Genomic DNA, 11,440 nt, shown 5'->3' with positions numbered 1-11,440 from the left:
CATAATGTGGGCATGTCACCCACCACTGTGGTCCAGGGGTGAGATCCAGCCTGATGCGGCTGCTTGCAAGTGTTCCCTCCAGGCCAGACTGGCTGGGACAGGAACATATAGGGGTGCCCATGACCTGGAACCTGCTAACACAGCCACCCCATGGCAACCATGGGTGGATGGGGAGGGTGAGATTCAGGATCTCTGCTCCCCCAGGATCTTATGAGGGACTGGAGGTGACGGAAGTAGGTGCCAGATTCTCAGCAGAAATAATGCCATTCTCTGAGTCCTCCCCTGTGCCAGGCACTACACTGAGCACATCAGAAGCCTTTCTTCTTCTTCTTCCTTTTTTTTTATGCCTACAGCACCTGGTATTCATTCCTAGGTGGTCTCCCATCCAAGTACTAAGCAGGCCTGACCCTGCTTAGCTTCCATGATCAGACCATTTTTCTTCTGATCCTCACAACACCCTCACAAGGCAGGCACTTATCATTAGCCTGTTTTACAGATGTGGCAAACGAAGCTCAGAGAGAAGGGACTTGCCTAGAGTTATGGACTGTTAGTGTCTGGAGTTAAAGTTACGGTGGTGCTCCTTAAACTACCACGTGTGGCAGTCCTGCCTCAAGGCTGGAGAGAGACACAGAGATGGACTTAGAGACATAGATAGCCTCAGACAGACACAAAGAGACAAGGAGACTCAGCCAAAGCCTCAATGAACAGTGGGGGGTGGGGAGAAGTGGGGAAAGGTTGGTCTCTGTCTGGCTAAGGCCACCCCCACCAAAGAATAACCCAAGCCGCCCCCCTAGGTGGAAACAATGACACAATCAGCTCCCAATACCAAGGCCCTGACATCACGAGGGGGGGTTGGCTGAGGTGGGGGCACCCCGCCCCTTGGCAAGCTCCTGTGACCAATGGGACAGCCTTGGAAAAGGCCCGGGCCGCCTCCGGAGCTTCAAAAACGTGTGAGGAGGGAAGAGGGTGCAGACGGAGTCTCAGCTGCTGCCGCGGTCCTCGGTCCTCAGAGCCACCGTGACCACTGCTACCACTGGCCAGCATGTCCTCTGCTCATTTCAATAGAGGCCCTGCCTATGGGTTGTCAGCGGAGGTCAAGAACAAGGTAGGGCTGGAGGGCCTCCCCTGGTCTGGCCCACACTGCGCTGCCAGGCCAAAGGCCCCACTCTTTGGGTTCCCTGGACCCCCTCCTGCTTATCCCATGTGACCTGAGAGGGAAGAGGGACAAGTATGCTATAGGGGCTGCCTTCTTCCCCCTCCTGAGCATCCCAGAACCCTCAGCTATTGTTGGTGGTGGAGCGGGGGGCACACAAGCAGCCACAGGTAAACAGAGGGGGTCTTCCATTGCAAAGACCCCACTTGATCAGGATCCCTTGTTAACCCTTTGTTTGCGTGGGGGTCTGGGGGAGAACCTGTTGACCTTCCCCATTACCCCAGCCTGACAAAGAAGTTGGGGAGCACTTGAGAACTGGGGTTCCTGAGAGGTAAGGCCCAGAAAATGCAGGAGATGGTGATGGGAGAAGGAGGCAGCTGAGGAGGGCAGAGAGTGGGCATTAGAGACAGGGCAGGGGTTTCCTAATTTTGGAATTAGGAAGACACTGAGACACCACCTCCATGCTATGAGTGGGTAAACTGAGGTTCAGAGAGGAGAGGCAAGTAGCTAGGGTCCTGCAAAAGGGAAGCGCAGAGCTGGGGCCCTTCACTCACCTCCTCTACATCAGAATGCAGTCAGCTTCTCCAAGGCACACACTAGAAGTCCCCAACCCACTGGAATGCTCCCATGAGGCCTGCAGGGGAGGAGTCCCAGCCCCATTTGACAGAAGGGAACACTAAGTCGCAGGGTGGCTTTTGCCAGGGGCCTGCAGCTAGGAAGTAGGGAGCTGGGATTGGCAACCGGGGTCGGGGATCCTAGTAGCTGGAAGAGGGGGCAGGTTGGGGGGCGGGTGCTCAGGCTGGAGACACGTCCCAGCACTGCCCCCACCCCCCCGCCAGCGCCGGCCCCCAGAGCCCAGCGGAGCCGCCGCGCCATATAAGGCGGCCTCGGGGAGCCCGGCCCGTGGGGCCTCGCTATATAAGGGCCGGTTTGCTTTATAAAGTCGTGCTCGTGGGGAGGGGGAGTTGTGGGGAGGGGGACGGCAGGGCTGGGGCCAGGTGAGGGGGCTGCCCCCTCCCACCTCCACCTCCCCCTCCCACTCCCACAGGAGAAGGGACAGCCGGGTCCTCCAGCGTCTGGGAGCCTGTCTGGGCTGGGGGCGGAGGTTTCTGGAGAAACGGAGATTTTGGGAACCTGAGACGGGAGAGAGACAGATGGGGGAGGGCAAACTACGAACGAGATAAGACTGAGACAGGCATGGAGGGGCAGAGGGGGAGATGGACGAGCCACACTCCCACCAGAGGCAAGGAACCTGGTGTCTGAGCCCGAGGGTGATCCACAGGTAGACCAGCCATGAGCCCCATCCACCCTCAGCCAGAACCCCAGAGATGGAGACGGGAAGACAGACATAGCTGGGGTTGTGGGGAGAGAGACAGATAGACACAGCACACAGGGCCAGGAGCAAGACGAAGACAAGCCTGGACCCCCAGCTAGAGAGAAGCCCCAGAGATGAGGACCTGGAATCTGAGAGCCTGAGATGCAAGACCGAACAGTGCCCTTCCAGGCAGCACTCAGAAGCATCTTCCTTGCCTGCGGTGCCCAGTCTTCCTGTAGGGGTATGGAGGGAGGCAGGGCCAGGGGAAGCAAGCCCCAAGTTTGGCTTGGAGGGGGAACCAGGAGGCTAGGCACCACCTCTCCTCCCCCCAGCTCAGGATATTCCCCTCTCCACCCACCCGTGTCCAAATTCTCTGGTGCCAAACCTCAGAATGCCCGGAATGGCCCCCTGGGCAGGTGCCACCTCAGTCCTGGCCCTCAGCCTCCCCTCCCCCGCACCATGGCTGCTGTGGCAGAATTGCCTTAGTTGGGAAGGGACTAGGAAGGAGATCAGGCTTAGGGAGCAAAGCCTCCGCAGCTACCCCCATCCTCACCATCATCTCCGTGCTCCCCCACTGCTCCCCACCAGCTGGCCCAGAAGTATGACCTCCAGCGGGAACAGGAGCTTCGAGAGTGGATCGAGGGCGTGACAGGTCGTCGCATAGGCAACAACTTCATGGACGGTCTCAAAGACGGCATCATTCTTTGCGAGTGAGTGCAGCACTGGTGGCCCAGACCCTGATAGGGCTGCCACCCAACCTGGCCGGGTACTCATCTCTCCCCACCAACTCATCAACTGACCATGAGCTGGGCTGGGCGCTTTACATCTCAGACCTTGAAACAGTCCTCTGAGGTGGCAAATAATCACTGTGCCCATTGAACAGGAAAGAAAACAGGCTCAGTTAGGTAAAACGCATGACCCAAAGTCCCACGCTGTTCCAACAGATATGACTCCAGGTTCTGGCCTCTTAACCACCATGCATATAAGACACATAGGCCCATCTATGGCCTCCAGTGTCCCAATAAAGAGCGGTCACAGATAAAAGACAACAGGCAACAACAGCTGCCCATTGCTGGCGTGATGACATGAGAGATGTACTATGTAATCTGAGTAGGCCCTTTCTACTCTTCTCAGAACTTAAATCGCTGAGGAAAATGCAAATCCTCACAGCTCCCAAGCCCCGATTCCAGATACAACTGAAACCCTAATGCTGGGTGGGCCCTGAGCCCAGCAGGGGTCCTGTCTGCCCCTCTGAGTCTGACCCAGGGCAGGGTGACTGTGAGGGCCAGAATGTGCCCTTGGGAAAGGTTCCTAAAGGTGCAGCCTTACCATGCCCTAGGTACCCCGAAAGGGGAGGGGGGAGGGTATCTTGTTCTACCATATCCACTGGGAACGAGGAATACGGGGACAGCCTGGTGTCTCACCTCAGACAGGGCTGCTTGGCCTGAAGGGTACAGAGGCACTCACGCCCTCAGTCCATTTATGGGGCTCCTGCTGTGTGCCAAGACTAGGCCCTGGGGATAGTGGACGGGAAACAGCCTTGGAGCTCACACGGAGCTTTAGTCATAGTGGGGGAGACCGATGGAATAATCGAAGAAATAATCACACACCTGCCTGTGGTGGGAAGTGCTGTGGAGAAGAGTCGGCGGGGAATGGTGGGAGCTGGGTGCGGTGAAGTGTTGCTGCTTTGGACAGTGGCCTGGGAGCTCTTTCTGAAGCCATAACATTTGCACAGAACCTTGGTTGATGTGAAAGAGGGAGCTGGGTGGGCATCTGTTAGGCAGAAGGGACAGCCAGTGCAAAGGCCCTGAGGTGGGAATGTGCCTTGCATGTTCCGGGAACAGTGAGGAGTGGCTGGCACAGAGTGATTCGGGGAGTGGAGGGAGTAAGCTGGGGACCAGGTGACATGGGGCCTTTTAATGATGCTATGGAGTTAGGAAACTCTGGGAACATTTTGAAGTGGGGAGTAACTGGTATTGTTTTGAAAAGGCCATTCTAGCTGTGAGATGCAGAAAGGTCTGCAGGGGATGAAGCGGAAGCTAGGAGCCCACGGGGTGGCGTTGCAAGAGTCCAAGAGACAGAGATGCTGGGGCTCATAGCAGGGTGGTGGGAAGCTGTGGCCTCCTGGATGTCTCCAGAAGGCAGAGCAAGAGGCCTTGCTGAGGGATAGGATGTGGGGGTGAGAGAAGGCAGAGGAGAGTCCAGGGCAAGTCTGAGGGCTGTGCCTGCGCCTCTGGAAGAGTGGGTTTCCTAAGGTGAGAGGAAGGAGAGTCTGTCCTTCTCCTCCGACTCCTTGTAGGTTTATCAACAAGCTCCAGCCAGGCTCTGTGAAGAAGGTCAATGAGTCGACCCAAAATTGGCACCAGGTGAGCCCAGACTCTTTTTAACTCTTTCAATCCCTGGCTACAGTCCCCCAAGCCCCCCACCCCTGCCCCACTACTCACCACTGCCTGCTCCCCTCCAGCTGGAGAACATAGGCAACTTCATCAAGGCCATCACCAAATACGGGGTGAAGCCCCACGACATCTTCGAGGCCAACGACCTGTTTGAGAACACCAACCACACGCAGGTGCAGTCCACCCTCCTGGCCCTGGCCAGCATGGTGAGTGTGGGTCAAGGGCGGGCATGGGGGGCAGGGGGACTGCTGGTGGACTTGGCTGGGATTTGAGTGGGGCCACTCGGATCCCAGAGCCCAGGGTGGGTGGGAGAGGGAGAGCAGGTGCTGGGAGGGAACAGTGCAGCCCAGAGGCTCACGTCAGTCCCTGCCCCCCTCACCCTCCCCCAGGCCAAGACAAAAGGAAACAAGGTGAATGTGGGGGTGAAGTACGCAGAGAAGCAGGAGCGGAAATTTGAGCCAGAGAAGCTACGAGAAGGGCGGAACATCATTGGGCTGCAGGTACTGCCCCTTCCTCATCAGGTCTTGCTGCTGCTGAGCCAAGGCAGGTCAAGGAGACCAGGAAGGTACCCCGGGCCCTGAAGGCTTTGGGAGACAGCATATTTGGCCTTAACTAAATTATATGCCAGGCACTGTGCTCTAACTCCGTACCCTAACTCAGTCCTGAAACAGCTCTACAGGGTGGGTACTGTCAACATCGTATCCTTCACACAGATGAGGAAACAGGACTGGAGAAGCTAGCTCACTGGTCAGAATCACGCAGGGGATGAGTGGCCAGGCTGGGACCCTGGAAGTTGGGGCCCCAGTGCTCTGAGCCACTCTCTTGGCTTCAGTTGCCAGTCTGTAGCCTGAGAGTGGAAACGGTGCCTTGTCAGAGGGCTGTGTGAGTGTCCACTGACATTGCTATATCTTGGGGTCCGTGGCGAGGCTCTATAACCCTCGATGTGACTCTCCTTCCGGCTTCCTAGATGGGCACCAACAAATTTGCCAGCCAGCAGGGCATGACAGCCTATGGTACCCGGCGCCACCTCTATGACCCCAAGCTGGGCACGGACCAGCCCCTGGACCAGGCAACCATCAGCCTGCAGATGGGTACCAACAAGGGAGCCAGCCAGGTGTGTGGGGAGCCATGGGGTGGGCTGGCGGTCCCTTGCCCCTTGCCATGCCCATGGCCTGACCACACTGCCTTCTGCAGGCTGGCATGACTGCGCCTGGGACTAAACGGCAGATCTTCGAGCCGGGGCTGGGCATGGAGCACTGTGACACGCTCAACGTCAGCCTGCAGATGGGCAGCAACAAGGGGGCCTCGCAGCGGGGCATGACGGTGTACGGGCTGCCACGCCAGGTCTATGATCCTAAGTATTGCCTGACGCCCGAGTACCCGGAGCTGGGCGAGCCTGCCCACAACCACCACCCACACAATTACTACAACTCTGCCTAGGGCCCTGGGCCTCTGCCTTTTCCCCCAGGGAGGCTGGCTGCTGCTCTCAGCAGGGCCCAGCCCGGCTCGCTGACCCCCGCCGCTGCATGGCGCCTTCCAGCCCCCTGGCACCTGCCTACAGGGTTAGCATTCTGGGCGGGGGAGGAGCAAACTGGGGGCCTGTGGGGGGAAGGGAGCCCTCCTCCCTGGAGCACTGCAGGGTCCAACATCAAGCCGGGTGTTCCCAACAGCACTCAAAGGATGCACTGAGCAAAGCTACCCCGGCTGTCCCCCCACTCCTTCACAAGTGGGTCTCCCCAAGACAAAAAGCCCCCCGAGCAAAGCCCCCAGAGCCCAGATTCGATCCTCCCTCATCCCATCCCCGCAGTGGGAGCCAACTGCATGCCCAGAGACGCAGCGGACACACGCGATTTGGTTTGCAGCAACTGGCATACGTGGATGTGATGGCGGCGTTTGTAACGCGAGCACTTTCTTTTTCTATTTCACTGGAGCACAATAAATGGCTGTAAAATCACCTGAGGACTCAGTCTGCTCTGTCCCGGAGCCCGCATGGCTTTTGCACATGCACAGACGGCCTTGCTCAGATATTCTCCATCTCCCGCACACAGATCTGCACAAGCACACACACACACACACCCTAAAATACACACAGAGTTCACAGCCACTCAGCTGGACCGAGGATAGGCACACACTCACACACAAAATCCACACACACTCACACACAAAATCCACACACACACACCACTTGGTGAGTATGGTGTGCACATGCTCTCTGCAGCCTTAGGCACACAGATACTCACACACATGCAGCACACATTCCCACATAAACAGATACATAACACATCCTCACACATGTACACAACACACGCACACGCTCAGTACCTATGTACCTTCCAGGGGGCCTGTGGGTTGCAGTAAGAAAGAGCCCAAGTGCTGGGATAGGCTAGATGGGACCAGATGACCCTGGGCAAGTAACTTCCCTTCTCTCTGCGTTTTCCATCTGGAAAGTGGGTACAGTGAGAACGGGACCATGAGGAAACTTAAATAATGGCTCCAGATGGGATGACATGTGGCACTAACCAAAGAGAATGAATGATAAACAGGGTCCTGGAGGTCCCTGTGGGCAGAGGGAACCCTTTAGTCCTGGAGTGGAGTTTGGTGGGGGAGGGGACAGGGCAGTGGGGTAGGATGGGCATTTCGGGGGCCCAGGGTAATGGTCCTTTACCGACTGGCACAGAGTGGCTGAGTCTGCAAGGCATGGCTGCCTCGTGTGCCCACTTACTCTGCTTTCCCCTTAGGGCTCATCCAGAGTCTCGCCTGCCATTCCAAGACCCTAGCGATCTGTGGACAGGGCCCCAAATCTCCCTACGTTTAAGAGGGGACCCTGTTCTTCCATGATATGGGCCCCAGCCATCCCTCTTACAAGCCACTAAACTGTCAAGGTTCCAAGGAGAGGATGCAGCCATGCAGGAGTCACAGAGCAGCCTTCTCCCCTTCCCTCCCCAGGGAAGGGGACGAGGCTGGAACATGGGGACCTGCAGAGACAGACACCAGAAGACCCACACAGTGCTATGCACAGACACACATAGGCCCTGGGGCCTCGTAAACTGGATTCCAGGCGCTCTTGGCCAGGCTACTCTGAGTCCTGTTCTCCCAGGCTGTGCTGAGGATCCATGCTGGCCCCAGGCCCTGCCTCCTAGAAAAACAGCACCATATTAGCACTTGGCCTGTGAGACTGGGGTAGGCGGGCCCTGAAAGCCAGAGGAATGAGCCCCCTTCCCCTGGACACCGGAGGCAACCTCCCCCAACCCAGGCCCATCCACCACTGCCCATGTCTGCTGGCTCCTGTCTGGGCCAGAGTACCCTACCTGGGACCTTGGGAGGAGGAGGTGGAGCACCAGGAAGGGGCATGTCAGGGCAGATGGACCTGCAGGGGCACGTGCTAGACCCAGCGGCTGGCCCGGTGGTCAGGCCTTTCAGCAAGCTCAGTCTCTTCCTCGGCTGCTCATATCCTTTGCTACCTGTGTCCCAGTCGCTCAAATTGTGCCAAGCACCACGGTCGGCACCTCCATCTCAGCATGGCCCCAGGAAGAAAGTTCTGTCATCTTCCCACTGTACCAATGATAAATCCAAAGCACAGGTCCACAGCTGCCCAGCCTCACAAGGCCCAGTGGGGAAGATGCGTCTGCCCCACACCTCCATACCCATGAGACCATCTGAGGCCACCAGGCAGTGCCCAGGTGCTCACCCTCAGCCACGTTCAGAGGAGTGTTTTTTCCAACATTATCAAGCTTTCTTTTTTTGACACCATCTACCTGGAGATAGCATCAGATCCCACAGCATAAAGGGTTGGTCTTACAAGATGGCCCCTCCCTCACTTCAGCTGCCACTTGCAAGTCCAGGTTGTCATCTGTGCTTCTGACCAACTGGCAATAGATCAGGTTTTCTCACGACCCCTTCCTTGGGTTTGATTTACAAGAGTGGATCACAGAACTCAGAAACATTTTATTAGATCAGTGGTTTATTATAAAAGAAACAGCCAGATGGAAAGATGTCGGGCAAGGCATGGCAAGGGGTACGGGGCTTCTATGCCCCCTCTGAGCCCTCACTCCCAGCACCTCCTCGTGCTCATCAACCCGGAAGCTCATCAAATCTTGTTGACGTTTATAAGAGAGCTTAATCTGGAGCTGCCCCCTTGCATTCCCAGAGGTCGGTGGGTATGGCTTTGAGTTCCCACTCAGTACTTGCTTGGTCTTTCTGGTGACGAGCCCCATCCTGGGTGATGGCTTAGGAAATTCCAAGGGTTTTAGGAACTCTGTGCCAGGAACCAGGGACAAAGACCAATATTTATTGCAGCACACACCTGCCTCTGGTACCACCTCCAGCCTTTGAGACTCCTCACCACACCTGCACAAGGGCCCCTTTTGTGGACTCTTATTCTTCTTCAGAGCTCCCAGCGCCCCCAGTCCCCAGGAAGCCACGAGCTGTTCCCTCAGCCTGGACCCTGGGCTGGGAAGCCAGGTCTCCCAGGTTCAAGGCCCAGCTATGCTGCCTTCTGGCTGTGGGACCTCCATCTCTGGTCGGTTTGCTCCTCTCTGAGCACCTGCCTTACAGGGCGGCTGTTGGGATGTGGTGGTAAGGCAGGTAAGCCTGAGAGCAGTGTCTGGCACAGGGTGGCCCTTGAGTGTTACCTCCTCCAAGCCAGGAAGCCTTCCCTGACCTCTCCCCGCAAGGATTTGTCATCCTGTTTCTCATTGGGACTAAACGTATGCCCAGATGTCTATGGCATCATCGGTGTCCCTTGCACCCAGCACTGTCCTGGTTTCACCCTGAATGCTTGTCGAGTGGACAAACGTTGGACAGTTTTAGCCCACAAAGTCAGTCACTCCCTCCCCCTTCATTGAGTCCTTGGGGCTGACCGGAAATCAGAGAGCAGGAAGTTTGCATTGGCTGCTTTATTTAAGGGCTACTGACCAACAGTTGTCCTGGCCCCAGCCCCTCCCTCCTCTATAAAACCAAGTAAACGTGAACAGGGCCACCCTGCCAGGGCCCAGCCACAAGCCTTGGATCCTGGGCTTTGCATTCCAGGCCATAGGTCTTGGAAGGCAGGGAACGAGGGTAGGCAATCCAGTTCAGACCGGCAAGGTGGTGGGTGGGTGGGTGAGGAGTCTGGAGAGTACCGAGGCTGTCTCTGTGGGGCTTGCCCTCACTCAGGATGTCAGGATACTGGCCCCTGGATGAACCAGGGCCCCAGAGCCAGAGGGGTCAGGGGCCAGAAGAGGGAGCAAGTCAAAGGCTTTCAGAGCCAAGGGAGGCAGCTCAGGTCCCCAGGGCCCAGCAACCCCTCAACTTCACCCCCGGCCCATAAGCATACCCCCACAGCCACACTTGCAGTCACACATTCACACCCACACCCGCTCCACACATGCACACATGCAAAGAGGGCTTCAAGGGCCCTGGACCCACACCCTTGACCCCAGGAATGTCTCTGGATTGGTACCCAGCGGACAAATCCACAGCAGCAGGGATGCCAAGGGGGTGGGCCCTCTGTGTTGCTACTGATTGGCTGCCTCGCAGGCGTCTATCCAATCACTATACACGTCCACTGGTTCTGACAGATCTGAGCAGCTGAGGTCAAGGGCAACCACAGGCATCAGACCCTTTCCTGTATACACCTCATGGTGGTGTCAGCTAGACCCCTGCCCTGTGCACTATGGGTGGCCACAAAGCAGGGCCAGAGGTGCATGGGCTGGACTCTAGCCCCTTACCCTTGGGCAGCCCACCCTGGGCAGAGCAGTTCTGACCACCCCACCCCTATCCCTACCCCGTGGACAAAAGCCAGTTTCCCAAGGATACATGTGATGGGTGTCTGGAATTCCTCTAGGCACACAGTACAAGAGATGACTCCAGTGTTACGGGCACGGTCCCTGGAACAGCAGATAGAGGGACTGGTGAGTGAAGAGGCCTGTGTCTACGAGGGAGCCACTTTCTGACTGATGGAGGGGAAGGGAAGCCCCGCGAGGAGGGATTCTGCCCCCCACCCCCAACTCACATTTTCACGTCACAAGATTTCTCATGGTTGCAGAAGGGGCAAGTGAACTGGGTCTCTAGGGTGCCTGTCATCTTCTTTTTCGGGGGTGGCTTCCGCTTTGACTTTCTGCGCCCCATGTCTGTGGGAGGGTGAACCTGTGGGGAGACGGGTGCAGAAGTCAGTGAGTTATGGGACCCACAAGGCCCTCCAGATGCTCTAGGAAGCAGGCTGGGAAGATGACCCACAGTGATGGGAGGATTTCCATGATGGCATCCTCTGGGCACAGTGGACAATCCCAGTGCACTCTGGGTGGAAGGGGTAGGAGCAGGCTCTGGGTTCTAACCCTGGCCTTCAACTTACTGCATCACTCTGAGTAGGTCACTTAATCTCTCTGTGCCTCTCCTTATCTATAGAAATGAGATTGCTACCTCAGAGGGGCTGACATGACAAATTACAAATGCCTGCATAGTGTCTGACCCATCCGTTGCAGCACCTTCACAGGAAGCCACTGTTCTGGTGAGGATAACATAAGGGACTCTGTGGCAGGCCAGTTGCCCAGAGCTGGGCAGAGCCTAAGTGCTTGGGAGCCAGTGATTTTAAGAGCG

The 11,440-nt window shown here is 57.0% G+C and overlaps 2 protein-coding genes across 4 annotated transcripts in view; one reads left to right on the top strand and one right to left on the bottom strand.

Moving 5' to 3' along the window:
• Positions 1 to 875: 875 nt before the first annotated feature.
• CNN1 (calponin 1) lies at positions 876 to 6,818 on the top strand. The gene is made up of 7 exons (XM_006905839.3): positions 876 to 1,105; positions 3,057 to 3,178; positions 4,768 to 4,834; positions 4,933 to 5,070; positions 5,254 to 5,364; positions 5,832 to 5,978; positions 6,059 to 6,818. The coding sequence occupies exons 1-7, from the start codon at positions 1,043 to 1,045 to the stop codon at positions 6,302 to 6,304; spliced, it is 894 nt and encodes a 297-aa protein (XP_006905901.1). The 5' UTR covers positions 876 to 1,042; the 3' UTR covers positions 6,305 to 6,818.
• A 1,971-nt stretch (positions 6,819 to 8,789) lies between these two features.
• The window catches only part of ELOF1 (elongation factor 1 homolog), a 5,880-nt gene continuing 3,229 nt past the window's right edge, over positions 8,790 to 11,440 (bottom strand). For 2 of the 3 annotated variants that reach the window (XM_006905837.3, XM_006905838.3), the window contains exons 2-4: positions 10,857 to 10,990; positions 10,661 to 10,731; positions 9,745 to 10,424 (exon numbers count right to left, since the gene is read on the bottom strand). In XM_006905837.3, the coding sequence (XP_006905899.1) occupies positions 10,360 to 10,424; positions 10,661 to 10,731; positions 10,857 to 10,972 (252 nt within the window). In that variant the 5' untranslated portion in view covers positions 10,973 to 10,990 and the 3' untranslated portion in view covers positions 9,745 to 10,359. Of the gene's footprint in view, positions 9,080 to 9,744; positions 10,425 to 10,660; positions 10,732 to 10,856; positions 10,991 to 11,440 lie in introns of those variants that run through there. The other variant, XM_025040059.1, reaches the window with a different exon arrangement.

This window comes from Pteropus alecto, unplaced genomic scaffold (genome assembly GCF_000325575.1).
Source record: "Pteropus alecto unplaced genomic scaffold, ASM32557v1 scaffold761, whole genome shotgun sequence".
NCBI classification, from domain to species: Eukaryota; Metazoa; Chordata; class Mammalia; order Chiroptera; family Pteropodidae; genus Pteropus; species Pteropus alecto.
The sequence above is the reverse complement of the archived record's forward strand: the minus strand, read 5'-3'. Positions and strand labels throughout refer to the sequence as shown.